The sequence below is a fragment of the Branchiostoma lanceolatum genome, chromosome 1 (genome assembly GCF_035083965.1).
Source record: "Branchiostoma lanceolatum isolate klBraLanc5 chromosome 1, klBraLanc5.hap2, whole genome shotgun sequence".
Classification (NCBI taxonomy): Eukaryota; Metazoa; Chordata; class Leptocardii; order Amphioxiformes; family Branchiostomatidae; genus Branchiostoma; species Branchiostoma lanceolatum.
The window spans coordinates 23,438,169-23,465,535 of NC_089722.1; the positions used below are offsets into that span (position 1 = coordinate 23,438,169).

At 40.4% G+C, this 27,367-nt stretch overlaps 3 protein-coding genes across 7 annotated transcripts in view; all 3 read left to right on the plus strand.

Annotated features, from left to right (window-relative positions):
* Nucleotides 1-27,367, plus strand: part of LOC136442570 (Na(+)/citrate cotransporter-like) — a 45,636-nt gene that overhangs the window by 7,815 nt on the left and 10,454 nt on the right. The window contains exons 10-15 of one of the 5 annotated variants that reach the window (XM_066439530.1): nucleotides 59-184; nucleotides 708-805; nucleotides 1,171-1,289; nucleotides 1,687-1,755; nucleotides 2,855-2,992; nucleotides 3,121-3,913. In XM_066439530.1, coding sequence (XP_066295627.1) covers nucleotides 59-184; nucleotides 708-805; nucleotides 1,171-1,289; nucleotides 1,687-1,755; nucleotides 2,855-2,992; nucleotides 3,121-3,306 — 736 coding nt within the window. In that variant the 3' untranslated portion in view covers nucleotides 3,307-3,913. Of the gene's footprint in view, nucleotides 1-58; nucleotides 185-707; nucleotides 806-1,170; nucleotides 1,290-1,686; nucleotides 1,756-1,780; nucleotides 1,943-2,269; nucleotides 2,432-2,854; nucleotides 2,993-3,120; nucleotides 3,914-23,291; nucleotides 23,613-24,735; nucleotides 24,886-25,475; nucleotides 25,592-26,478; nucleotides 26,664-26,904; nucleotides 26,981-27,321; nucleotides 27,365-27,367 lie in introns of those variants that run through there. The other 4 variants (XM_066439522.1, XM_066439513.1, XM_066439496.1 and 1 more) reach the window with 4 other exon arrangements.
* On the plus strand, nucleotides 4,164-10,753 carry LOC136442592 (cytochrome P450 2D6-like). Its single transcript, XM_066439541.1, has 7 exons — nucleotides 4,164-6,491; nucleotides 7,371-7,513; nucleotides 7,870-8,080; nucleotides 8,581-8,864; nucleotides 9,004-9,189; nucleotides 9,518-9,653; nucleotides 10,025-10,753. The coding sequence occupies exons 1-7, from the start codon at nucleotides 6,104-6,106 to the stop codon at nucleotides 10,201-10,203; spliced, it is 1,527 nt and encodes a 508-aa protein (XP_066295638.1). The 5' UTR covers nucleotides 4,164-6,103; the 3' UTR covers nucleotides 10,204-10,753.
* On the plus strand, nucleotides 11,476-22,860 carry LOC136442564 (solute carrier family 13 member 2-like). The gene is made up of 15 exons (XM_066439483.1): nucleotides 11,476-11,758; nucleotides 13,708-13,857; nucleotides 14,390-14,505; nucleotides 15,529-15,713; nucleotides 18,298-18,370; nucleotides 18,634-18,664; nucleotides 18,957-19,102; nucleotides 19,390-19,509; nucleotides 19,759-19,872; nucleotides 20,042-20,167; nucleotides 20,601-20,698; nucleotides 20,941-21,059; nucleotides 21,541-21,702; nucleotides 21,962-22,099; nucleotides 22,328-22,860. Exons 1-15 carry the CDS (start codon nucleotides 11,480-11,482, stop codon nucleotides 22,517-22,519), a joined length of 2,049 nt encoding a protein of 682 aa, XP_066295580.1. The 5' UTR covers nucleotides 11,476-11,479; the 3' UTR covers nucleotides 22,520-22,860.

Below are 27,367 nucleotides of genomic sequence, written 5' to 3' on the forward strand. Positions count from 1 at the left end.
GTATATTTCTTGCTACAACAATATTAATCTAACTTTCCTAACATAATGATTTCCGTAGGTTCCCTGAGAAAGTTGTACTTCTCCACTTCGTCCTGCTGGTGCTCCTGTGGTTTTTCAGAGACATGAAGTTTGTCAAACTGGAGAATAAGCGGGCTGCTGGGTGGACCTATTTCTTTGTCAAGGGGTAAGTAATTTTTCAAAATCTTCTTAAAATGGCAGGAATTGTCTTGAGGACACCACATGTTTGCAGTGCACAACCATGCAACTGGTACAACTGTTGTGTTATTGTGAAATGGTTAGTTATATAACATACACCTTTAGAAAGTACAATTTAAAAAAGATGTCAGTATAACTGTCAAAGGTTAGTCAATTTTAGTTTGAACATCATAATATACTACATTGCTGGAGCTGATATTCTGAGTGGCACAACACAATAAAGTCATTTGACTTTACAGCCAAACTCTTGTTTTGCTTTTCAAAGATTTACACTTAAAATACATGTTATATCCACATGAAAATGGTTCAGTCATTTCTCTGTTTTGGACAAGATGATTTCTAACTTGTACTACGTACAATAATGTGATTTAACAATTGATATTTCTTGTCTGTCTTAAACTTTGCTGATGAAAACATGTGACCTCAGAACTAGTGTTGGCAATGCTAATGATATAGTCATGCAGAATGGTGTTGTTCTCCTGTTTCTATAGTTACATGACAGATGCAGCAACGGGTATCATGGTCGCCATTTTCCTGTTCTTCTGGCCGTCCAAACCTCCCAACTTCATGTGCTGCAGAAGGAGCAGAGGTACGTCAATGTGCTGAAATGTGCCAATAACCTACTGCTAAAACTAAAGAAATGTGTGTTGTGAGTGCTCATTTGCATCTCAGTGTATGTTTGTGTATTCATGGTAAACTCTTAACTCGTCTAAGCAACTTAAGATTGGTCGACCATATGTTTATGTCTGTTACACTTTTGTCACTAGCATTGTGTTGTATACCATCGGAAAGCTTGTTTGTATATATATATACGTACATACATGTATACATACATACATGCACACACACACACACATACATACATACCCATGTTTTCAAGTTGATATTGGGATTGTCTGTTCGATGACCATTAAGATACATTTTATACAGGTTTACAATCTTGTGTTTCACTAGACACTCGTCCAGCCAAGCCTGCCCCGCCCATACTAGACTGGGCCACGGTACATCAGAAGATGCCTTGGAGTGTTGTCATTCTCCTTGGAGGAGGGTTTGCACTTGCAGATGGAGTCAAGGTGGGACAGAATAAAGATGTTACATTGTAAATGTTCTTCTAATGTGTTACAAAATTGTATCAGATATAATTACATTCAAACAAAGAAAATGCAGCTGTATCATGTATTAAAGTAAACGCAAAAAAAAAAGATGACTTAGCAAGTTACACGTCGTCTAATTGTAAGTGCCAAAAGATAGTGGATGCTATCTGAAATGTCTGACCATTTACAAAATCTATCCAGTTGCTTGAGTACCTTTTGTGTTGTTTATCGTATCACCTGCATGGCTAACCTTTGTCGACGTATTATCTCACATTCAGTTTCTCTTATATTTGCTTCTACATACACAAATGTATATATATTGGGGTTCATATTTCAGATTTATTGATTTTGAATTCATTGTTTTTGTTACTAATAGTTTTTTCACAGAACGTCACCAACAGTGATGAAGTCATGCCAGAATGAACATCTAAACACTGTCTATTCTGTATGTATCTAACAATACAACACAGGCTTCAGGTCTCTCAGATTGGATGGGACAAGGTTTCCAAACATTTTCCGGCTTTCCCGTGGTTGCGTTAGTGCTCATCATCTGCATCATTGTGGCCTTCATAACGGAGTTCACCAGCAACACGTCTACCGCTGCTATCTTTCTTCCAATCCTCGGAAAGCTGGTGAGGGGAGAGAAAAGCACACTGCAGTGACGTTTTATTTTTTCCTGTGTTGTCTGATCATCTAACTAACTAACACTAACACTACTAATTTTCTTGCCATCCTGCAATAGGTGGTGCTTGCTTGGATGCTTGGTGAATCCACCAACAGACCAACTAGCACATTAACTGCTTTAGCATAGCAGTATAGGATGCCTCCTTGGCTTATATCATCTACAGCCTTCTACTGACAGTGCCCGCCCCCACACTCACCACGTTCCCAGCAGGTTTGACTTACTGTACCTCTGTAGTGAATGTAGGACTTTGATGCATCCCTCTACCTGACTCCAGGTGTCAGGCCTGTCTATCTGGCTGAGCGAGGCATTTACTAGCCTTGCTGGAGTGCCCCCTGCTGTCATTGCTCTGGTCGTATCCATCCTTGTGGCCTTCATAACCGAGTTCACCAGTAACGTTTCCACAGCTTCCATCTTTCTCCCCATTGTTGGGAAAATGGTGGGTGAACGTCTTTCATTTTCTTGAAGTGAAACTACAGAGTTTTACTTCTTTTCTTCTTCTCAGTGGCTCAGAAGAGTCTTTAGAAACATCTTTAATTTAAAACCTGGTTTCTTTAGATACATGTAGTTTATCATGACAATAGAGAACCTTACTTTTTTTAAATTTACCTCCCCTTCATAAACTTGCTATATAAGCCACTAACCTCACTTAAAACTAACACTATGTGAAACATACTTTGAAATTGAAGTGTAGTTAAGTAAACCGTGCATTTACATTTACTTTGCTTTTAAAGGCTCTCATTTAGTTAATTCAGTCAAGTCATTCAGACAATTCCTTTAAAAATGAATTTTAACTGACATGTAATATATATGGAAACAAAACTATATTTTACAATTGTATTTATTTCATTCCTTTCCCTAGGCTGAGGGTATCTGTGTCCACCCCTATTACCTAATGATCCCGGCCACTATCGCCTGCTCCTTCGCCTTCATGTTACCCGTGGCAACCCCGCCCAACGCCATTGTTTTCTCGTATGGGCGCATCAAAGTCGTCGACATGGTAAGTGAAATGACAAAGATAACAAGTCATTACTTTTAACAGAATTTTGAATAAGGACAACAGTCATTCTTAAATGTTTTTGCTTTTTCAATGCTGTTCTAACAAATGTTCTTTTGTTTCCATTCCAGGCCAGGTGTGGTTTCATGTTAAACCTGGGCTGTATCTTGGTGCTCACATTTGCCATCAACACATACGGGATCCCCCTGTACGGCCTGCACACCTTCCCCTCCTGGGCCACCTGTGCTGCCGGGGCCGTTACCCAGCTGGGCCCTGCCAACGTCACCATGCTTCCTGCTAATGTTACTCTGGGATAAAGTTGTCCCAGTACTCCATTCACTGTCTTCAAATGGAAGAACATTGCTTTGGTCTGAATAAAAAGACACATGATATGAAATAGTTTGAATCGTGAATAGGTTCATCAGATTGGTAAGTCCCTAAATAGAAATACCCTTGTACAAGTAATTTTTTTAACCAATGTTTCGGTGACCATCTGTCAACTTCCTCAGGGTATTTCTGACTGGTTCGCATTGCACTGCAGTCACCAAAACGTTGGATGAAACAATCACTTGGTTGTGTACAAAGAGTATTTTATTCAGTGACTTACCAACCTGATGAAACTTATATCACGGATTGCTTTAGTCTGTGTAAGACAAACCCTTACTTAGCCTGTATTTACACAAGCTCTCGGCCGGAGGTTACTGACCCCCAGCCCAAGGGGGATGGCGGTTACAGGCCGGCTGGCCACTAGGAGCGCGATTCGTCAGGCTAACCCTTACTATGCTTAACACTAATGTTACTCAGATAAAGTTGTTCCAGTACTACATTCACTAGCCTGACTGAATCATGCTTCTATAGTAGCCCTTCCAGTGACCGGACCCCTAGATGGAGGCCCCAATATACCCTGGGGGCCAGGCACCGTATATCGGCTAGCCACCAAGCAACGCGCGCGCGCCCAAGCTTTCCCGGCCCACCCTCCCGCTGTCCCCCGAAGACCGACCCCGCCCCACTCTCCGCTGTAAACCCAAAATCTGCTAGCCATACACGGTAATCGGATAGCGGAGTAATCGGATAGCGGAGTTTGGGTCTGAGCGGAGAGTGGGGCGGGGTCAGTCTTCGGGGGGCAGCGGGAGGGTGGGCCGTGAAAGCTTGGGCGCGCGTGCGGGGATCCGATTACGGTGCCTGGACTCCCAGGGTAGCCCCAATAAACCCCCAAGGGTAAGAGATTGTGTAACACAGGCTGTCATCCACTATCTTCACATGGAGGAACATTGCTTTAGACTGTGTAATGCAAACTCTCACTGGTCATGACTCTATGGAGCCCCTTCCTTCTAGGGGCCTTACCTTCTAGGTTGCTGGAAGGGTGATTTAATCAGGCACTACATTGCTTGTTAAAGCAGTGAATCAATTTTATACCATATTTTTGGCGTGTCTGAATTACCTCTGACAGTCTCCAAAGTAAAGACAATCAGTGAAGCAGGGGGAGCATTTTTGTTAAGGGGATCAGTGTATTTCCTCCTTTTATCATGAAGTGCTGTATCTGTCAAAATTTCTGCTGTTGATACAAATTGTTACATACGTGTGCTTCCTCAGGTTCAAAGTGTAAACCAATGTTTGCTGTGTCTGTGTACATAACGCCCCCTGGCAATATTCAAAGGAAAGACAATTAGTGTGAAGTAGGTGTACCATTTTACACTTATATGATGTGTCAAATGGCTGGCTGGGTTGTGTACCCAATGCCTTGATGAAAATAAGGATTATTTAAGCAATTCGAACAACTACAACCCAGCTCACGTTGTATTAGAAATACACTTAGCTCTCCTGTTTGAATTTTTAAAGCCCTGAATTTTGTTGCAACAGCTACATGTATGATATACAGCTCAGTTTTAACTTGATGGTTGTGTCTCTTCCCGCGAAGAAAAGATCCGCGGTCATGTACAGGACGTTTTCTTCCGTCAGACCGTCCACCTTTTCCTGCTGTTCAAGCTCCAGCAGGCAGAAAATGATGACATGTAACAAGTGTAATAACTTAAACACATGTAACAAGTGTAATAACTTAAACTACTGACATATTCTATACTAATGTATAACATTAGAGATTATTTTTGCAAGAGGAAATGTGCAGACAATCATGTTTTTTAGACAATTATGATAGGATGACATGGGCTAACAAGTAAGAATTGAAAATGGTTTTATTTTTGATGATAGAATAGAGAATATTTTTTTATCTGAAACTAATGTCATTAGACATTGTTTTGGAAAGGAGAAACACAATCATGTAAGATTAAGTGTAACTGGATTAAGAGTTAAAACTGTTAAGTATATAAATGTGACTTTACAGAATATTATTTCTGAAAGGAAATTGCAAGATAACCATTACATTGTTTTTCTAAAATAGTTGATTTTATCATCTATGGAATAACAGTAATTTTTAACCCTCAGATTTCTTCCAATGATTTTATTCATTGTATTTGTCCGTACTGTTAGTAATTTGCAAATGCCTAATTTGCTTCTAATAGCTTGATGTGGCCTAGATGTAGAGTTTTCTGTTGTCTACAGAAATATCTTTCATTGTGAGCTTGCATGTATATGGTTCTGTGTGATAAGAAAATATAAAGACAACTAACACAAGATTTGCGTTGTTGCTGACCATTACTAGACATCACAATTATAGTTTTTGGGGTAGTTATTTTTTAAAAAGTAGTCAAGCCTACTAGACTCCAGAAGGGGAAAATGACTTAACGGCGATATTAAGAAAAACTCTTTGTGTTCTTTGATATCTTATCAACAAGTTGTTGAAGTTCTTGGTCTGCTTATCGCCCCTCGTCTATTCCGAAAATATTCACCAACATGCATAGTCCGCTGCAGTACTGTAGGAAAACACCAGGTGAACCATTTTTTTCGAACTTTCGTTCCCACAACAGCTACTCACCTACCAAAATCATGAAGATCCATCAAAGGTTTCTCGAGTTATGCTCTTGACATACATACAGATCCAGCCCACCGCTGACGTAACCAAAAACATAGCCTTCTCGGCGAAGGTAGTAATCCAGGTCATAGTTCATGTCCAGTGGTGCGTCCCAATGGGTTTGTTTACTGCATTCCTGACTTAAAATGGCTTCCGCAGTGTTTGGGTGGATAGCTGAGTCCGTCCAGGAGATTTTGCAGATCTCTGGTTTGACTCTGCAGACGTTTCTTGTCCTCTGTGTGACTTTCCTCCTGGCATGTGTCGTCTTCAAGCGCCCCAGAAACCTGCCTCCTTACCCGGCAGGACGTGTGCCTGTCCTCGGGCACCTCCTCGCCTTGGGCCGAGCGCCTCACCTCAAGCTGACGGCATGGAGGCGGCAGTACGGGGACGTCTACACCGTCAGGATGGGGATGGAAGATGTGGTGCTTCTGAACGGCTACACTACCGTCAAGGACGCGCTCGTGGACAGGTCCGAGCTGTTCGCGTCCAGACCGCTAATCTACCTGCTTGATCGAATGTTTGGTTTCGGAAAAGGTAAACTTCTAATCCTAACGTTACATGATTGTCTTGACAAATGTCCACATGCATATGGCCTCTGGGCATTATGAATTGAAATCAATACAAAGCACCCGATACATACAGGAATCATGATACTAATGCAAAAATCGTAGGAAAGGATTCGTGATAGCAAGGACATCATATAGAATTCTATATAATGTCCTTGATGATAGATATACATTGTAGGTACAACAAAACTTACCGACTTATCCAGTGTAAGAGTTGGTGCATTTGCTCATGGTGTTGAAAGGCCTACAACTGAACGGAGCTTGTAACAGCTCGGACTGAAAAAAACTCTTCCACGTCGACCCGAGTACATATACTAGGAAGTATGAAGTGTAAATATGTCCATGATGTTTACCTGTGCCAGGTAGACAATCGTGACATGCCAGTGAATGTACAAATGTATCTTAATCAACTACAGCGGCATTTCAATGCCTTTTCATCATGTAAGGTTATGACGTTTCATCAGATACTTAGAAGTAATACATTCAACCACCTGACAGCTGATGGGAACATCGGTTCTGCAAGAAGCCTGATTTAGGCCCCGCTTGGCTTCCAATACATCTTTCAATCTACCTGACCACTTCGTGAATGGACAAAATGGAGGCCATATATAGGTCGCCAGAGTCCCAGTATCTGCACGGGCCGGTCAACTCTCGGACTAGAACTCCCCCGGTGCGCTAATTACGGTATCGGCGGGCTTGGAGCTCTGGGCCGCCGAAGGAACTGGCTAGAAGGAACCGGCTAAAAGACCCGATAAACAGTCTGGTACCCAGGGTAGCTGGTTGCACAAAACGTGATATGTATGTATTATTGAATTACATACCAAAGACGTATTTTTCCCTCGTGTAGACATTACCGCAGCACGTTGGGGGACCGGGTTCAGACAGAGGAAGAAGTTTGCCACAACCGCCCTGAGGAACCTGGGCATGAAGGTCGGACGTGGCAGCATTGAGGAGAAAATCCAAGAGGAAGCGGACTGTCTCCGCAACAGGGTAAGACGAAACCAATTAAAATTAAGGACGGAAAATGCAGGATCTTGAGTTTTTCAGCTCGAATATCTGTTCTTGGATTATTCGTGTGATAGCATTGGAGGCATTCTCATGATCAATATGTCGATAAGTTTTGTGATCAATCATATGTTTTGCCCTGCTGACCATTGTTTCTTGATGTACATATTGTTATGCAGTTTGTGATGATATTTGTTCTATATTTATTTTTGTCATAATTCTTTGGATTTGAAAGCAAAAATGGCAATGGTCTACGAGCTTAATGGTCATGACATATCTGACCAACACCTTATAAAACTGTTTCCGTCTGGACAAATTGCTGAAAAACGAATTCTGTTCAGATTGCAGAAAACAATGGACGGCCCTTTGACGTCACCCATGACGTCGCTGTGGCGGTTGCAAACATCATCTGCTCCATGGCGTTCGGCAAGCGCTACGACTACGAGGATGAAACGTTCCGAGAGCTCTCAGAAGCGATTGACACTATATTTTTCGAACTCGGAGCGGCGAATGTCATCAGCGTTTTCCCCTTGCTACGGTTTGTTCCTGTCGGTAGGTAGAAATGGAAATAAGTACCTGCTAGCAAATAGGGACAGGTATTTTTGACAGCTAGGGAGTTATGTTTTCATATTTCTACAGTTTTGATGTTGAAGTGACCTTTTTGTATCGATCTGACAGAATTGGAAGATTTTGCTCTCAAGGGCAGGCTTGTTCAAGGCGACGAAAGTCGCAGTCTGGTATGAATTTCAGGGTGAAGTCAGTTGGAAATGACGCACGTAATATACGAACCTGTGACTATCCGTAGGTTATAGAAACGTAAGGTTATGATAGAGTCTATATTGGATTTTACCTGGCCGACATTTCAGTAACTTCTCAGCCAGTTTTACCGGAAACTGAGTCGCGTTTGGACAGCAGCCTGGCCACAACGCCACCATGTCTAAGGAGACGCAGAGTTTGTTCAGAAAGGTTGTTCAGGAGCTGCCGAAATGTCTATAGCTAATTTTTCGCATTCAAAAACTTTGCATTGATGTGTTGACATGCATTTCTTTCAGTGAATAGACCCGGTGTCAACGCGATGGAAGCGTTTTACAAGATCCTAAATCTGTTAAGAGAGGAGACATCTCGCCATCGGGAACACCTTGATCGAGAGAATCCACGAGATTTCCTCGACTTCTGCCTGCTGGAGCTTGAGCAGCAGAAAAAGGTGGACGGTCTGACGGAAGAAAACGTCCTGTACATGACCGCGGATCTTTTCTTCGCGGGAACAGACACAACCACCAACACACTGCGGTGGAGTCTACTCTACATGACTTTGAACCCCGACATCCAACATAAGGTATTTGTGAGCATTTAAGCTTCTTTGCAGTGTTTACCTCTGAATGACAAATATCGGAATATATTCTGCGCTTATCTTCTGACTTTGAACATGTCTTTACATTATCAATTGTTGCATCGGTGCAATTGCTTTAAAACAGTTACAAGAGGAGCTTGATGTCGTTGTTGGTGCGGGTCTGCCCACCCTGTCCCACCGTTCCCAGCTGCCCTATGTGAATGCCTGCCTGCTGGAGGTCATGAGGATCCGCACTCTGGCTACTGTCATACCTCACGCCACCACACAGGAGGTCAAAGCGCAGGGATATAACATTCCTAAGGGAACCCAGGTATGACTAGTTGCATATGATAAGATGACATAACCTTTTTGTACCGTTGCAGAAATGATCCCTTCATTTACAGGTTTTTGATTTATTCTTGTGTATCGTGTGTTCGGATCAACCATAAACCAATATATTATAACATTATAAGACTTTACACCTTTTTCCATGCTGGAGGAATGATTCATTCTTTTATCGGTAATCACGTGACTTATATTTGATTAACTATGATCTTTATTCAAATCGAAGTGCACATCTGCTTGAAGTTATCCATAAAAGAATGTTTAATTTCCGAGAAATTGTGTCTGTGGCCTCACTTTCTCTTTGTTTGGCCCAGGTACTGATGAACCTTCACTCCCTCCACACGGACCCCGCCTACTGGCCTGATCCGGACCGGTTTGACCCCGAAAGGTTTCTGGACGCGGAAGGGAACGTCATCAACAAGCCCGAGTCCTTCATGCCTTTTGGAGGAGGTGATTATCTGGATTAGCTAATTAGACATATAAATGGTTTATTTAGGAATTGACATACAGAAATTAAAATAGCATTGCAGCCGATTTTACCTTCTTTCAAGTAAACCGGCTGAATTACGCAGTCTTAAAGTTGAAAGTACACAAGAGCACACTCAAACAATCGGAAAATATATACAAAAGACAAAATGTACAACCAACAGTAGCATAAATAACAGCTTATTACACCTTACAAATTGGTGTTCAGTAGTTGGGTTAAGTATGGAATAGCACTACGTTTGTATCTGTCTGACATGTTCCTATTGTACGTATTTCACCACAGTAATGATGAAATAATTTCTATTGTTTTACAACTAGTCATTCTGTATTTCTAGGCCGACGCGGGTGTCTTGGTGAGCAGCTGGCCATGATGGAACTTTTCCTGTTCTTCTCGACCTTGCTGCAGTCCTTCACCTTCAAGACGCCAGAGGGCGCTCCTCCTCCAAACACTGACGGCGTCTTTGGTCTGGCGTTGACCCCGCATCCGTTCCAGCTCTGTGCGATACCGCGTTAGTTCATGCTGAATTGTCAGAGCCAGGAGTCACTTTACGAATAAATGTCAAAGAACTTCTGCCATTGTTTAACAATTCTACAGGGCACAATTACTAATGCATGGAACTAGCTACTAAACAATTTTGGAAGTCTAATCAATTATATATTAGTACAAAATATGACAGTAATGACTCAGTTACTTTTGTCATCGTCAATACAAGAATGACAGTATATATTCATATATTTATAAATACATATACTTATATTATCTTTAGTACAAGCTATGATAGTATAACTCAGTAACTTTTGTAATTCTCACGAAAAGAATTCTCCAATTAATCAAGGTTTATCATGGAGAGTGCCTTCATCTAAGACTTTAAAAAATCATTTGGTGGTCCAGGACTAACATATCTGTCTGTGTTGATATACGCGTATACACAAAATATGTCTATGAGTATGTTGATATTAGATAGGCCACAAAGGTTTCATATTGCAGTGTTGTAAGTTGAAAGTGATGATGAAATAGTACAGTAACTAAATATGAATAGAATAAATCTTTATTCCATATCATACACATTTTGATAGACATTGTCAATGTGACTTCTTAGTACCTACCAGTGGTGCAGGGCCATCTGCATCATACATCCCCAGCCCGGGCTGGGGCAAAGTGTCCCCGAAATCAGCCCATTGTAGAAATGTCCTTATAAGTTATGTTAATGAGGCCCTGGTATGCATGATTTTTGTCTGATAATGCTCACCTTTCTTAGCTTCCTAATGCCGCGAGAATGAAATCTCCATTATTTACCACTATGGTATTTTAGTATTTTCTAATCAATTATGCAAATTAGGTAACTATTTGCATTATTGATAGCTATCGATACCTCTCTCTTTTTCAGTTACATGTATGAGAGTCATATTATGAAGTGCAGCGGATCTATAAACTTTCTTTACTAATTATGCAAATTCTTTCCTGATTTGAACCATTTTCGAACTTGACATTTGTTCCCACAACCGCTACTCACCTACCAAATAACCATGAAGATCCACCAAAGTTTTCTCGAGTTATGCTCTTAACATACATACAGACCCAGCACACAGCTGGTGTAACCGTAAAAAATAACGTTCTCTGCGAGTTATAACACTCCCTTCTGGAGTTTAGTACTTCTTGGCAAAAGGGTTTTAGAGTGCACATGTCACAAGCCATTATATGTGTACACTGCATGTATGTACAGCGGGGAACGTAAAACGTGCCTCATCGCTTCATGACCCGATAAACCGGTTCTTGTGCACCTATAATTATGTCCCCAAACGTCTGTGTGAAGACAACAAGTAATGTGACATATGGTAGACAAGTGATCGACTTCCGCAGTTTGGACCAGTGGTATGATATCCACACAACTGTTTTCCAATCTCTTGCAACTGAGGGACGACCCAAGACGAATTTCCGCAACATGGCGAACCGGAAATCACGAATATGCAAGGAACTGTTGAGATTCTGGAAAACCATCGTACTTCTCGTGACACCTGTGATCTTCAGTCCACTACCTATCTACTTCGCTTCAACAGAAAACAGCAAGGTATAAATCATGTTGGTATTTTGTATCTGCTATGTATCACATATGCATTTACCAGTTATTAGGAGCTCATACAATTAGTATTTGTTTTTTGGATTTTTCATTAGGATTTGTTTGTTGTTTGACCCTAGTATCAATCTAATGACCCCCCAGAAAAACACCTTGTAGGTTAATCGGAGTTACTAGTTAAGGGTTAATGACCCACCTATTCCTCGGTGTATATGGTGTCGCTCACTTGGTGGTTTTATTCGATGGTTATAGCACATGGCCATGCGTTATGGCACCAAATATACCGAGGAAGAGGCGGATCATTAACGTTATTATCATATAGCCTATCCAAACTGACCCATATAAGAGTAGACAATTCCTGAATGACGCATAGATCCCTTATACACATGTACTATTAAGAATGCATTTCAGAATTTACATTTGTCCTTTTTGAACAGAAGATGATAGATTTCATTTTGAAAACCAAAATTTCCACAGACAATATTTGATAACATTGCAATCTTGGCATGTCAAATATTTTTCAAATATATTATCTATTATCCTCATTCCTCCCTGCTGGGTGTCTTTCTGATTGGTCAATGCTGTGGGCGGCTCCACTTACAGTTCAGCCCGTTTAGATTTGACTTGTATTGAAATGGTTTATTCTATTTTGTCATATGCTTACAAAAGATTTGATTTATTCTAAGATAGTAAACATTTGAGAACAAATAAACATTATACGAATGATAACAAAAAGATAACCTCCCCTGTGGTGCGACATCCGAGACAGTCACACACTTCCTTCTTCACTGCCCCCTGCACGCAGTGGCACGGCAATTACTAGCTACAGAAGTGTATCACCTCTTGGAACGACCCCTTTCCACCAACCTCCTCCTCAACGGGTCTCCAGACAATGATTCCACCTTAAACAAAAGGCTTTCAGACTCCTTCCACACTTACATCATCTCAACGAACCGATTCTAGGTACAGTTAGTCCGTGGACAGAATTGAAATCGTTCTTAACTAAATTAGACAACTCCAAGTATTTTCGGATCATCTATTTTTTCTATGCACTTTTGTTGACACTTCCAACCGTTCCTCCTAGCTTGTGTTGGCTAAACATGTTGTGAGACAGTCTTGAAACATCTTACACCTATATCCTGAACTCTGACCTCCGAGCAAATTTACGTACAAATCCTTTTCATTCAATTATCAATAGTCTGTATTTAAGTATTTTAAGGACATTTAATGATGTGTAACCGAGTTGTATGACTAATTTTAATGTTAAGTTAATCTGTATTATAACTTAGTTAAGTGCAATTTTCTATTTATACATTTGTGTTTTGTCCCTGTAAATGTTGGCTCTCGAAATCAGCCATGCTGCCCGAGAGACCGTGTTGTGTCTTGTTACAATTCCGATAAATAAATAAAAGAACGGGTGTGTTATGGCGTCATAAAACATGGGCAACGGAGGCTTCTGATTGGTCGACGCCATCTAGCTATGTGATAATGTTCATTAACTAATGTGGAGGCGTATATATATACAAACATGTATAGGGCACCCAGACGCTCTGAGTTCTACAGAAACACAACCGTATTCGAATTGACCATACTTAATCGAATTTAAAAAAAAAATTAATAATGGAAACATAATGACATGTAGCTTCCTTGAGCCAAATAAGTGCATGTAGCTGATCATGATATTTGCATTGTGACCTCGCTAGCTAGAGAAGAGTTGTCAACTATTTAGCCATTGTCTGTGATTTCAGCAGCCCTTTCGAGAATTGTTATGTATAATTACATGCTGATACCTACCTATTCAGAATCTTATGCATGATGTGAATATGAGATATATATAAAACAAAAAAATTCCCCACTGTATTTTCATTACTTAACAGGCCAACATACATGCTCAAAATACACACCTTTTACTAACTGTACTTTACACGATTCCATTGTCTCAGGTCGCAGCCTGTGGGTATGTTGTGATCATCATGGCGGTGTACTGGTCCACAGAGGCTCTACCCTTAGCCGTGACAGGTCTTCTTCCTCTTGTTCTTTTTCCCATGCTGGGAATCCAATCAGCAAGGGACGTATCCATCAACTATGCAAAGGTACAAAATGTATAACTCAGCTTAATCTTTAGCAATGGCGACGGGGGATGTGATACATGTGTATAGTAGTCTGAATAGTATTCTCATTCATTAGATTACTTGTAGGACAGATTTGCTGATATCAATTTGTTACCACTTATTAGGTCCATCTACAGTTCAGGGTCCCATTTTTGATTACAACATGTACAGTTTATACAATTAAAAAAATTACGCTGTTTGCAGAGATGTTGGATTGAAATGACGTAATTCGAAGTTGCGAAGTACACGAATGATAAATGAAACGTCAACTGCTGTACTTGCGCCAGATATTTTAGATGTAGAGGGCTTGATCACTGAATAGATCTGTTCGTTCACGTAGCATGTTATAAAATACGTCGGAATTTGATTCATCGTGACAGATGGTTATTGAAACTATCATTAGTAACAAATTGTATCATGTTTGGCTACTAAATAATCTCTTGATAGTATACATAGAAATATTTATGTATTGTGCGTGAAAGAATACTCGATAATAGCTTTGCCCCCTGTCCAGGACCCCATCTTTCTACTTATCGGAAGTCTGCTGTTTGCGATAACCATAGAAAAGTGGAACCTCCACAAGAGAATAGCACTGGGGGTTCTGGTGACTGTTGGAGTTGAGCCCAAACGGTAAGTTGTGTCTGCTTGCCTGTCTCCTACAGTATCATATAGTGGCATTGTGTGGCGCAATCGGTAGGGTTTTTCACCCAGAACCGAGAGGTCCCGGGTTCGAAACCACTGATATGCCCCGATGTTGTGCCCTTGGGAACGACACTTTACACGACTTCCCTCACTCCATCCAGGTGTGAATGGGTACCTCACTTCGGCTGGGGAAGGTCGTATTGAGGTCACCTGGTGGCACCCAATGGCAGCCGCCCAAACCCTTGCAACAGTTACACAAAGTGCAAGTGTGGAGCAAATATGTATCTGTTGCCCATGCATGTGTATTATGAACACCAAGGCAGCACTAGAAAAGCTGCCTTTACCTTTGCCTTTCATCCCATTCGATAGATAGATTTAACTATATCTTAGGGGGAGATAACCCTATTACTGTATTCAAATAGGTCAATATATCAAACAATGTCTAGACCTTAGAATCAATTGTATAAATGATACGTTGGACTCAACATGTTGATTTACTAATATCTAGTCATACACATCTATGTATAGGCTAATTTAATATCCACTTGACTGTTTGTATGTACAGATTTAGTAGACCTTGCGAAAGTCGCTGTACGTTTGTTGTTTTAATAAAGATTTCTCTACGATGTAATAATGGAACCACTAGGACTACATTTAGCCCCAGTTGCCGAGCGCAAGAACGTGCAAATAAAGATCATTGGTGATATTATGCCAAAAATAGTTACTCAAACAACCGGGAAAAAAATGGAAATATTTGAAATTTTTCACAATTTTATCCAGTTGCTTGAGTAACTATTTTGGGCGAATCTTATCATCTGAATGTCTAACATTTCTCAACGCCTTTGTTGTATTGTCTGTATTTTCTGTAATCTCCAAGCAGATCTAACGATTGCAAAGACAGTATCCAACTGGCAAACTCCTTTTGCCAGTTGGATACGGTCTTTGCAACTGTTAGATCTGCTTGAAGATTATATTTTCTGCACTTTAAATCGAATGTTGATTACTTTCCAGTCTGATGTTTGGGATGATGTCAGCCACAGCGTTCCTGTCCATGTGGATCAGCAACACGGCAACAACCGCCATGATGATCCCCACGGCTGAGAACATCATTTCTGGCTTCTCCAGCGATGTTGAGGCCGACCATCAGGAGAAGCATGTTCAACTGAAGAAGCCGGTGCATTTAGATGAGAAAACAGGTTTGACGAATCCCGCAGTGCACCACAAATGATACATGTTCCAAAATCCCTTACATTGTATTACAAACTGCTCTTTAACCCACCCCCCACCAGAGGCACTTTCATACTCTCCAAGCAGAGGTTCAGTTCCGGCTAGTTTTTGACGTGATTTTGGGCGTTTGTGTCGGGCTTTTTATTTTGTGCGTTTTCTTTATGTCGCCAAGCTTGTCGTTTGGCTTGGCAAGATAAAGAAAACGGGACAAAACCGCCCAAATCAGGTCAAAAACCAGCAGGAGCCGAAGCTCTACTTGGAGAGTAGCACTTTCACGCTATCATTACTATTCTATTACACACCTCTCCAAACCCAGAATGGTGCACCTCCGACCTACCGCACGGCTGCCGAAAATGACCTGCTGCAATAAAGCAATCTTACACCAATTTGATAGCCTGGATGCCAGACCACTAATTTCGAGCCCCACACGAAATATATTTTAGAGATTGGGGGTCTGGCATCCAGGCTACCAATTTGACATTGTAGATCAGTGAATTGCTCATTAGTATAAACATGCCTTCTATTACAGCCGGTTTATTTTCTAGAGCGGACTCTTTTAGGGTTCCCACCCGGTGAAAAACATAAATGAGACCATGATATGTGAATGTATATTAAACTAGAGTTCCACGACCTCATACCTTCGCCGACTGATGTTAGCCTTTTCGAGTGAATGCTTATCACTCAGTATGTAAATAAGGTCCTCGATTGCATGAATTTCAAGTGATCCTTTTCTCTACACAAAACACAGCATTAAAGTAAAATCTTAGAAAAGAGGGCCATTGTAGCATTTCCTCATATATTATGTAAATGAGGCCATCATGATTTATGTCTGATAACGTCCACATTTGATTATCTCCCAAACGCCACAAGAATGAAATCCCATCATTTACCACTCTGGAATTATAGTATTTTGTCATAAATTATGCAAATTAGGTATTCGTTTGCATAATTGATATCTATCAATATTCCTCTCTTTCTCAGTTACATGTCACGTGTTTGACTACAATGGAATGCAAGGGTTTGTATACTTTTTCACATCACAGATCCTGATTTGCATGATTCTTATACGATCATGTAAATCATCACTCAAACTATGTACATCCCTACAAATCATGACGATCCGTCATCACCTTCTTGAGTTACTAGTATTCTCTTTCAAAGTTTAAAACAAACCCATACCTATACCTACACGAGTTCTCCCAAGAGTTATAAAAATAATCACTGTAAGAATATTTTTGCTTAATTGGTATCATAACTTTTTTCTTTACTACAGAAAGTAAGGCAATTTGTTGGCAATGTATTTGCTTCAATTATGCCCTTATTTTCATAGTCGACATATCAATCAGTTTTTAACAAACCTATACCTTCCAACAGGGAGAGCGTTAGATTGTAAGGCTGCTGTGTTTAAATGCCCGTGTGCCCTCCCTGACCCCAAAACAGAGCCCTGCACCAGGCAAGTAAAGTATCACATGTGTCCTCCAGGGACGTCTCACAGGGAGCCTGCACCGGTAAACTAGGTCACCTGTCAGTGCAATTTAACCTGAATATATAGACTTAAAAATAGCAAATTGAAAGGAAATTGTAGACATTTCCTTATAAATTATGTTAATGAGGCCTTGTCATGCATGATTTTTGTCTGATATTGTTCACCTTTACTTAGCTTCCTAATGATACAAGAATGAAATTCCAATAATTTACTATTGTAGTATTTTCAATTAGTATTTTCTCATTAATTATGCAAAATAGGTATCTATTAGCATTATTGGTATCTATCGATACCTCTCTCTTTTTCAGCTATATATGTCACATGTTTGAGAGTCCTATTTTGAAAGGCAGCAGATTTATAAACTTTCCTTGCTAATTATGCAAATTAGCTCCTGATTTGCATAATGAATATTCAATTATGTAAATCATTAATCAAGCTATCTACATACCATAAATCAAGACGATCCGTTGACCATAAGTCTAGTTATTCATGTCCAAAGGTCAAAACAAATAAATTAAAAACACCCGCTGCAGCTCCAAACAAGCCGCTAGAGGGCCCAAACGTGCACAACTTACTTCACGTGGCATGGACTATCTACCACACAAAAATCATGACCGTAGCACTTGCAGAAAATTCGACCTCAAACTTTGAAGCTACACTGCAGTACCCAAAGTACCCGCTAGGAGGCCCATCATCGAACTTGACCTTCCCCTTTAATAAATCTACCTATTCACTAAATATCATGCACAACCATCAACAGCTTCTCGAGTTATCCTGTCAACAAACAAATACGCATACATAAACAGCCCACTGCAGTACCGCAGGAAAATGCCAGGTGACCCATTTTTGAACTTGACCTTCGTTTCCACAACCGCCACTTACCTACCAAAAATCAGCAAGATCCGTCAAAGTTCTCTTGACTTATGATCTCGACATACATACGGACCCACTTTACAGCTAGCGTAACCGATAACATAACCTTACCGCGAATGCATACATTCCCGGCGAAGGTAATCATTAGTTGTCATTTTTCAGTACATGTTTTTTATGTTTATTTGGTCCTATAGGTCTGCTGTCGACAAGAACGTCTGTAAGAGGGCCCTACAGGAGACCCGAGGACTTAATGAGAATGGATGAACAGTAAGTTACTTTACAGTAGTTTATACTATGAATCTCGCTATCTTTAGTAGGATATTATAACGTTGGAGAAGACTTGCTCAAAATGATAAGACTTATCCTTCGATTATATCGCACGTGGCACTCATGTAGTGATACAAATTACAAAGATTAGAATCTGAATAGAGTCGTTCAATGTATGTTCGAAAACGCGTCTGCATTTTCTCCCCAAATTTGTTCATATTGAATTATGCTGAATTGTTTTGTGTTTCCTCATTATTTTGCAGTGATGACATCGAGGATACGCATGAAGATGAGGTAAGCACATGACACGAACGCAGAAGATAATTCCTACTGGCCAGATCTTACTTTTTACTTTATCACTCAAAAGGGATGTATTTGTCCATGTGGTATGAATTTCATCAAATGCAAAGTATCATGAGCTTCTTATGACACACTGAAAATTGGCATTTCAATATGTAGTGTTTTGTTTCTGAAGGTTAAAATCAATGTTTGAATTTGGCTGATGTCCCGAAATATCTTTATCTTAATCGCTTTGTTTATTGTCCATCTTTCTCTTCCATGTGCATCAACGACGTTATCTACAAAGGAGAGACCATCCGATCTTTCAAGAAAACAGGCCGACAGGATGGCGAAAGGTCTGTTACTGTGTACCTGCTATGCTGCCAACATTGGAGGGATAGCAACCGTGACGGGATCCAGCACCAATATCATGGCTGTCGAAATTATTGAAGCGTAAGTCACACTTTTTCAATACAACTTCCTTTTACGTAACGGCAGTGCTTTTGCTTTTTTGTTGTTTGGCTTTGTAAGGACATCGAAGGAATATGTGATTTCATGATCACTTTAAGGTATTTGCACTCCATCGCTTTATCGAGCCGTTCAGGTAGCTAATATTCCAAATAACCTCCGATGATCATTACGTAGTTTAAATATAGACATCATCATGTAAGAATTAGAAAATAACTGTTGTCAACCTAACACGAAAGTCTTTGCTCATGTTGTGACATTGTGATTTCCAGACTTTTCCCCAAGAGCCATGGCATTGATTTTGCCACCTGGTTCTTCTTCGGCTTCCCAACGATGATTCTGATCCTCATATTGGCCTACTTCTATCTACTATGGCTGTTTGTGGACTGCGGGTAAAAATAAATTAGATTTTTTTAAGTTACTTCATTGTGAATCTCGATCTCCATTGTGAATCTAAATCCGTGAATATTTTCATTTGGTTGGTAAGTCACTGCGTATAAAAGGTATTTGTACAAAACCAACTGTTTTTTTCCCTAGCCGACGTTTCGGTCTGTCGCTCAGTCACGTTTAGGACCTCATTATTCGCACTTTTGATTGGATACACATTGGGTTACGGTACGGTTTCTTTGTTGCCTCCCCAGCTGCCTGCTGGGTTGCAGGAAGGGGGACCGATGCAAGGGACTTTGCCAGAGAAGCGAGAACAGTGCAGCCTATGAGATCATCAAGAAACAGTATAATGAGCTGGGTCCCTTGTCGTGAGTATCAGTGATGTTCATTCTGCATATAAGTACAGAGCCCCCCCTCCATAGTCGGTACATATTAGATGGAGTTAATCATCCCTCCTATCATCTCTCCTTGCAAAGTTGACTTTGTTTGGTTTCAAATGCTTTTCGGTTCCTGACTATGAGTGATGCCCTTTTTTAGGTTCGCTGAAAGAGTTGTAATTTTCCACTTCGTCCTGTTGGTGCTCATGTGGGTTTTCCGGGACATGAAGTTTGTAGACGACAAGAATGGTCGGGCTGCAGGATGGACTTACTTCTTTGTGCCCGGGTGAGTATATCTTGAATTTCTTTTTACCAGATATGTTTGTGCCATATGATAAAATGTTATTTAGAGATATCATATGCATTGTTTCATTTGTACACAAAATAGTAAATCCGTGAATATTTTCGTCTGGTTGGTAAGTCACTGCGTATAAAAGGTCTTTGTACAAAATCGACTGTTTTTCCCTAGCCGACGTTTCGGTCTGTCGCTCAGTCACGTTTAGAACCGCATTGTTTGCACTCTAGCAGCGACACCTAGCTGCAGTACAAAGTAGAACCAGCCTGAGGCCTGAGGGAGGTGACAGGCCCATCACGAAACGTCGGGTAATTAGTAGAGACACGGTTGTGTACAAAGAATTTTGTTATCCAACAATAGTAAATTTCCCTCATACTGTATCATTTTTCATTCTACCATTTTTCATTGTATCATTTTTTTTCAGCTATGTAACAGATGCATCAACAGTTATCCTGGTTATCATCTCCCTTTTCTTCTGGCCATCGAGACCTCCAAGCTTCATGTGCTGCAGAGATAGTGGAGGTTCGTGCGTCCCGCTTGTTACTAGAAATATTCACAGAAATTTTCAACCTCTTTTGAAGTTTCTTTTCATTTCATTTGATAATCCTTCCGGCTTACCGTAAATAATATCAGAGAGCACCATCCCAAATGACAAAATTGAAGAAAAATCTTTGAGGAAGATTTGGAATACATACTGTGCATCCTTTTCAAATCGTACAGAGCAACATTTCACACAAAAACTGAAAGAAAGTATCTTTTTGCAGGGACATATCCATGCGAGCCAGCTCCTCCCATCTTAGACTGGTCTACGGTGAGCGAGAAGATGTCGTGGGGACTTGTTTTTCTCTTAGGTGGAGGTTATGCACTTGCAGATGGAATCAAGGTAAGAAAATGAGCTCAAGTTTGTAAGTCAAGTATCTTGAAAGGGTCACATGATGATATCAAGTCTTGACCTGGACCGGGCGACTGTCAACATGGTTGCTAATGAAGTAGTAGGCACCCTGTGGTGTTTGATTACACTTTGTACATTATGTAGTTAGTGGCAGGATGGGCTTATCACCATATGCTTGCTAGTCACCACGGTTGCTAGTGAAGTAGCAGACACCCTGTGGTGTTTGATTACACTTTGTACATTATGTAGTAAGTGGCAGGACATGGCTCGAGGGGCTGGTTACCATATATATGAATGTGTTTGAGTAAGAATAAACAGAGCAGTGGTTAGGCCAGACCATGTAAAGATTAACATTGTGTACTTACTGGCAAATGTTATTTTTCTAGTTCATTTCCACTTCCATACACATACAAGGAGTGTTTCAGATACAATTACAAGTTTGTAACATAGAAATTTCTTTGAATCAATGCAGGTTTCGGGACTGTCCACTTTGCTGGGCAAAATGTTCAAGTCTGCGTCCGGGTTCCCTCCCGTCGCCTTGGTCCTCACCGTCACAACTCTTGTGTCCTTCCTGACGGAGTTGGTCAGCAACGCGCCAGTCGCCGCCATCATCCTTCCAATCCTCGCCTACTTGGTGAGACAATACAACTGTTTTCATTTAGTACTACATGTACCTTTTCTATAACACAGTATAACTTCAGTACAGCTTTCCTTGGCCAATGTGCTACATGTAGCCATCAGATCATGGCAGCGGACATCGATAGTATAAAGTTAATTACCTAGATTTGTTGGCGTTGCTCTGTCATTTGGTAATATATCGTGTCTTTGAAATAGATTATCACAGAAAATGATGTTGTTATATCATGATTCGTCTACTGTGTCTTGTTTCACAGGCTGAGGGAATCTGCATGCACCCCTATTACTTGTTGGTTCCGGCCACCATCGCCAGTTCCTTTGCTTTCATGCTGCCAGTAGCGAACCCTCCTAACGCAATCGTCCTTCAAAGCGACAGAATCCAAGTGTATGATATGGTATGTAAAACAGGCAATCATGTGATTTTTCTTTGATATGGTAGTTGCACATCTGAAGTCTATTTTAAGTCGCTGAGTCGACTTGGAGTCGACTCCAAAACGCGTGTGTGAACCCAGCCATTGACAAGATGTTAGAAATCTATAAGCCGATGAACTTGACATTGAATGCCTAAATCTGACCAATAAAGATGATCTTGATATCTAACCTTTTTTTCACTTCTGTTTCAGATAAGGAGTGGCTTCTTGTTAAACCTGTTAGGCGTCCTGACTTTAAATTTCGCTATCAACACCTACGGAATCCCCCTGTATGATCTGGACACTCTCCCCTCCTGGGGGAAAGGTTTCTGCAATGGCAATGTCACAACGTTCGCATCCTCATCGTCAACTCTTCTCAATTCGACCATTGTTCCAGTTGTATGACTAACGTTTAGAAGTAGATTGTAACTTTTTGTAGATAATTTGTACTTTTGAATTTAAGGAATAGTCGCTAATATCGTTTTAATGAGTCGTAAATGTCTGTGCCAAACAAAGGCAGTGATGATGAGCTAAAAGTGTTGTCAACAGTGCCGGCGCAGAAAAATGTGCATTGTGGAAAGAATATTTGGGCGGAATTTCTCATACCGTTGATTGTATATGGGTTATTACTATACGGACCATTTCTATTACTAATTGCTCAGACAACAATACGGTAGGCCGTGAATGTCATAACTGTCATGTTTTGCCACTTCTCAAATTTGAAATAAATAAAAATGTTAACACAACTTGTGGGCTCATAATGCTGTTTGATGTGGGTGTTTTAGGAGTTAAAAGGCAACCGTCTCTTTAATTCTGTGCTACAAGCTTAGTTGCATACACCTGGTAATGATTTATAGCCCATTATAATCAGTCCCCGAAAAAAACATCTACAGAGAGAATATTGTATGTGAGCGTTCGTGAGTGTGTGTGTGTGTGTATCTGTCTGTATGTATGTGTGTCTGCCCGTCTGTCTGTCTGTCTGTCTATCACGTGCCGGTGTCTCCCCATTCTCGCGATCGATGCCTCTTACCAAGTGTTACATAATCCCTCGCTGTCGGGGGATGATGCCCCTCCCCCCTCTTCTGAATCTAGCCAGGCTAGGTGCCTCGAGCTCTGGCATCAAAACACCAGGACCCTGCATAGAACACAATTACGCATCCACTTAGCACAGTCGTATAACCGGTTTTGTACCCCTCCCCCTTGTGTCGATGGATACATCGTTCTAGTAGTCGACAGCATATTGTCCTAGATTATCCTATTGTGGGTGATGTATAGGAAAGTTGTCTGTGAATACAATACAGTACGTACGTTGCCTAAGGCTACGGGTCCAGGTATCAAACTGGATCAGCACAGTGATCAATAGTGCGGCAAAATGGCGACTGGGAAGCCAAGACTAGGCAGGGATATGGTGTATTTCTGGAAGTCCATTGTGTTTCTTACAACACCTGTGATCTTGTGCCCGCTGCCGATTTACTATGCGTCTTCAGAAAATAGCAAGGTAATGTATGTTTGTGTTTGTGTTTGACACTCTCGCAGCCTTGCTACGGACAAATTGTGATTTCAAATGGTACAATATTGTTTTTATGATTGACATACGTTCAAGCTGAACACTTGTAGTATGTTTACAACTTCAAACACTCAAATCGTCAATAGATCCAAGCTTAGCACATTTTGTCTACTTGCGTCATACAAGACAGATTTGGATCGATGTGTGGATTCTTAAGCCACAGCAAAAATTCACTGAGAAGACGACAATAATCGCAAACACTTGATGTGACAAATGCCCTGCTGTGAAAATTCCGTCACACCTTATATATACTTATATTACTTACTTTATATTTGACTGTTCCTAATTCTTGACTACAGTTTTTTCAAACCCAATTATATGTTTTGATAAGAATGAAATGAACATTAGTTTAAGTTTAATGTGAAACATTTGCACATGTATAGAATGTTTGTACTCATCGCGTGTCATTGGGTTCAAAGGTCAATTTTGAAACCGGTTCATCTACTCTGCATGGTGCATGGCAAGCGTAGGAATGATGTCATTACTGACTGATTTGTATGCAATAAACCAACATGTCGGATGGAATCAAAACTGAGTAAAAGAAACCGCTTTGATTATACTGATATACAGAATACTAGTATCTAAACGCCTTAGAATGTGAAAGGCATACATTTCTATGATGGCCGAGATGTTATTCAGCTGGATGTTGCGCATTCAATCATGAATTTTCATTTTCATCATCTGAGTACAGGTGTTCCATTATATTTCTGTAAACATACTCAAAAGGCACAAACCGTGAATTAGATGCCGCACACAGTTACTTCACGTGAAACACTGCGGTTTACAGAGAGTACGAATCTTCAACCAGATATCACATTATATTACATCAAGAAGGTTTAAAATCAAACCTCCTTGATGAAATAATAGAATGATAACTTTATTGCACGACTATTGTAACAGGTACAATGTAAGGCAACTTGCACAAACAGGACAGTTGGACTCAAGCAAATTTGGTAATATCCATCGATTTCAAAGAACTAAAATCTAATTTATGAATAGCAGTAAAGACAATCTAACTATGCGTGATAATACATCTGATGCTTTATTCCTTTAGATTGCAGCCTGTGCCTACGCTGTGATCATCATGGCGGTGTACTGGACCACAGAAGTTCTGCCTTTAGCTGTCACAGCTCTTCTTCCCATCGTTCTGTTTCCCATGCTGGGGGTCCAGTCATCGAAGGACGTCTGTATCAACTACTTAAATGTATGAAGACAGGTGTTTCTTTTGATTTCATGGTCGAATATTTTGATATTTGACAAATACATATCCCAAGGTGTAAACAAAGACATAGAGTTGTAACATCGCTACTACCAAGCAAAGAGTAATCATGAATCATGTAACATTTTGCATATAGCCACACAATACAATACTTCAAATTGATTTTGAGTGCAGGGAATGATGGGCACGCCAGTGGACAAGCTTTGTAAGGATGGGCACGCCAGTAATCCAGGAGTAGATTTTCATAAGAGGCCTAGAAAATGAGGAACGTAGCACACCCTGTACATATTTAGTCCGGTACCATGTAATGATAGCTTGATGTCTCTCGATCATTTTTAGGCGTGATGTTCTATGGTCCAGCTAGGACGTCATGGTTCTAGGTCTCTTTTGGCAAATTTATGCAAAGAAGGCAAATATGCCCCGAATTGAAAATGAACTAGCATAACTAACAGATAGTCGTGTTTTCCTGCGTATACGAGTATAAATCCTTTGGAAAGTACCGTACGTGTCGAATCAGAATCTGTCTTTACAATCTTGATATTTCTTGACTAACCTTCAGTTACTAAACGTTTCAGGACAGCAATTTCCTGTTTGTTGGGGGTCTGATGGTCGCTGTGGCGATGCAACGGTGGAACCTCCACAAGAGGATAGCACTCAGAACTATTCTTACAGTTGGGGTCGAGCCACGGTGGTGAGTTTCTATGGAGTCTTACAATCTAGATGCGACCCGAAAAATTCAGGCTGCTCTGAAATGGCATGACGGCATGTGTTGTATATATATACATTGCTTACAAAAGAGAAGTCAAATCCTTCACTAGTTATAGACAATTACGTTTTTACATCTAGTTTAGCCGCTTTTATACCTATTTTGCACCCTGTTCTTTTATCTATGATGTTTGCAATTAGCCTTCGGGCAGGAATTTGCAATAAACTTGATATTATATGCACACCAACGCTGGCACTACGCGAATGATACATGCATCTTTCCTGTGTGTGACAACTATCAAAATTCCTCGTGATCAAAGGTTTTGTCCATTCTGCCCAAATGAAATTGAAGATGAACGTCACTTTATCATGGATTGTTCAAGATATGAGGATAAACGCTCAAAGCTATTCACCTTTATCTCCGCTTGTTCGAGTGAGTTCAATGCACCCCGTTCTGTTGATAGATTCAATTACATACTAGGAGGTCACAATCCTTACTGTGTACAGATAGGTATATACATCAAAGAATGTTTGGACATTAGAACAAGCAATCTATAAGTATATGACACGTAAAATTACGATATGTTACTCTATCCCATATGATTGTGTGTAATCAAACTCATCTGTATGCACCTAGTCGTTTGTATGTATGCATAGATATAGCAGACCTTACGAAAGTCGCTGTGCTTTTGTTGTGTCAATAAAGATCTTCTACTATCAAATATGTAAACTCGTCGATGAAGGTTAGACATCCAGGTAATACGATACGCCAAATAGCAGTTACTCAAGCAAACGGAAATGGATTTTGGAAACATGTAAGCATATCAGCAGGAATCCATGTACTGTGATTAATGGATTCTGCTTATATTCAAGGCTGATGTTGGGGTTGATGTCCGTGACTGCGTTCCTGTCAATGTGGATCAGTAACACGGCAACAGCCGCCATGATGGTGCCCATCGCACAGGCCACCATGACACAACTTCTCAAGGACAGGGGGCTGGGGGAAAAGGAGGAGGACAGGAGACAGAAAAAGATACTACCTCTAGATGAAAAAACAGGTGTGAAGACTCCTAATTGTATAAAATGATCTGTCAAATGAATTTTGATCACTGCATAAAAAGGTGCATGTGATTCAACTACTTTTAAGCATGAAATATGAATATACTGTATATGTCAATGGTACATGTTTCAAAATTGTCTACTCTTCTGTTTCAGTCATGAAAAAGGTTAAATGCACAGATACGGCCCATACGATTATCATAGATTCAGTTTGATATAATCATTTACATCACTTTTCAGAGCTACTATCGTTCAAATCGTCTAAGAGTGAACAAAGCCAGGAGCTACCACTTGAAAATATTGCAATGGAAAAGAGGTAAGTACAATTTAGTTTATCGCTTTCATAAGAAGCCCTGTTACAGTACATGTAGGCAAACATATTTAGCACAGTGCGAATGGTTCCAGGTGGTCAAAAGGTGCAGAAAGATAGAATTAATGAGTGTTGCTCTATGGGAGGGGTGTATGTGTTTGCGCACCTTTTCAAAATATGTTCATTTTCAATTTCAGTCAATGCATTACTTGACGTTGAACTTAAAGATACTGAACAGCAAATAGGAAGCATCTCTTATCACAGTCAGATACAGATTCTGTGAGTAAATTACAGTTGTGTATTTATACCTAGTTTTGATGAAGAATCGTTTCTCTTTATTTCTGCAGTGATCATGATGATAAAGACGATGAAGATTTACTTGCAGATCAGGTA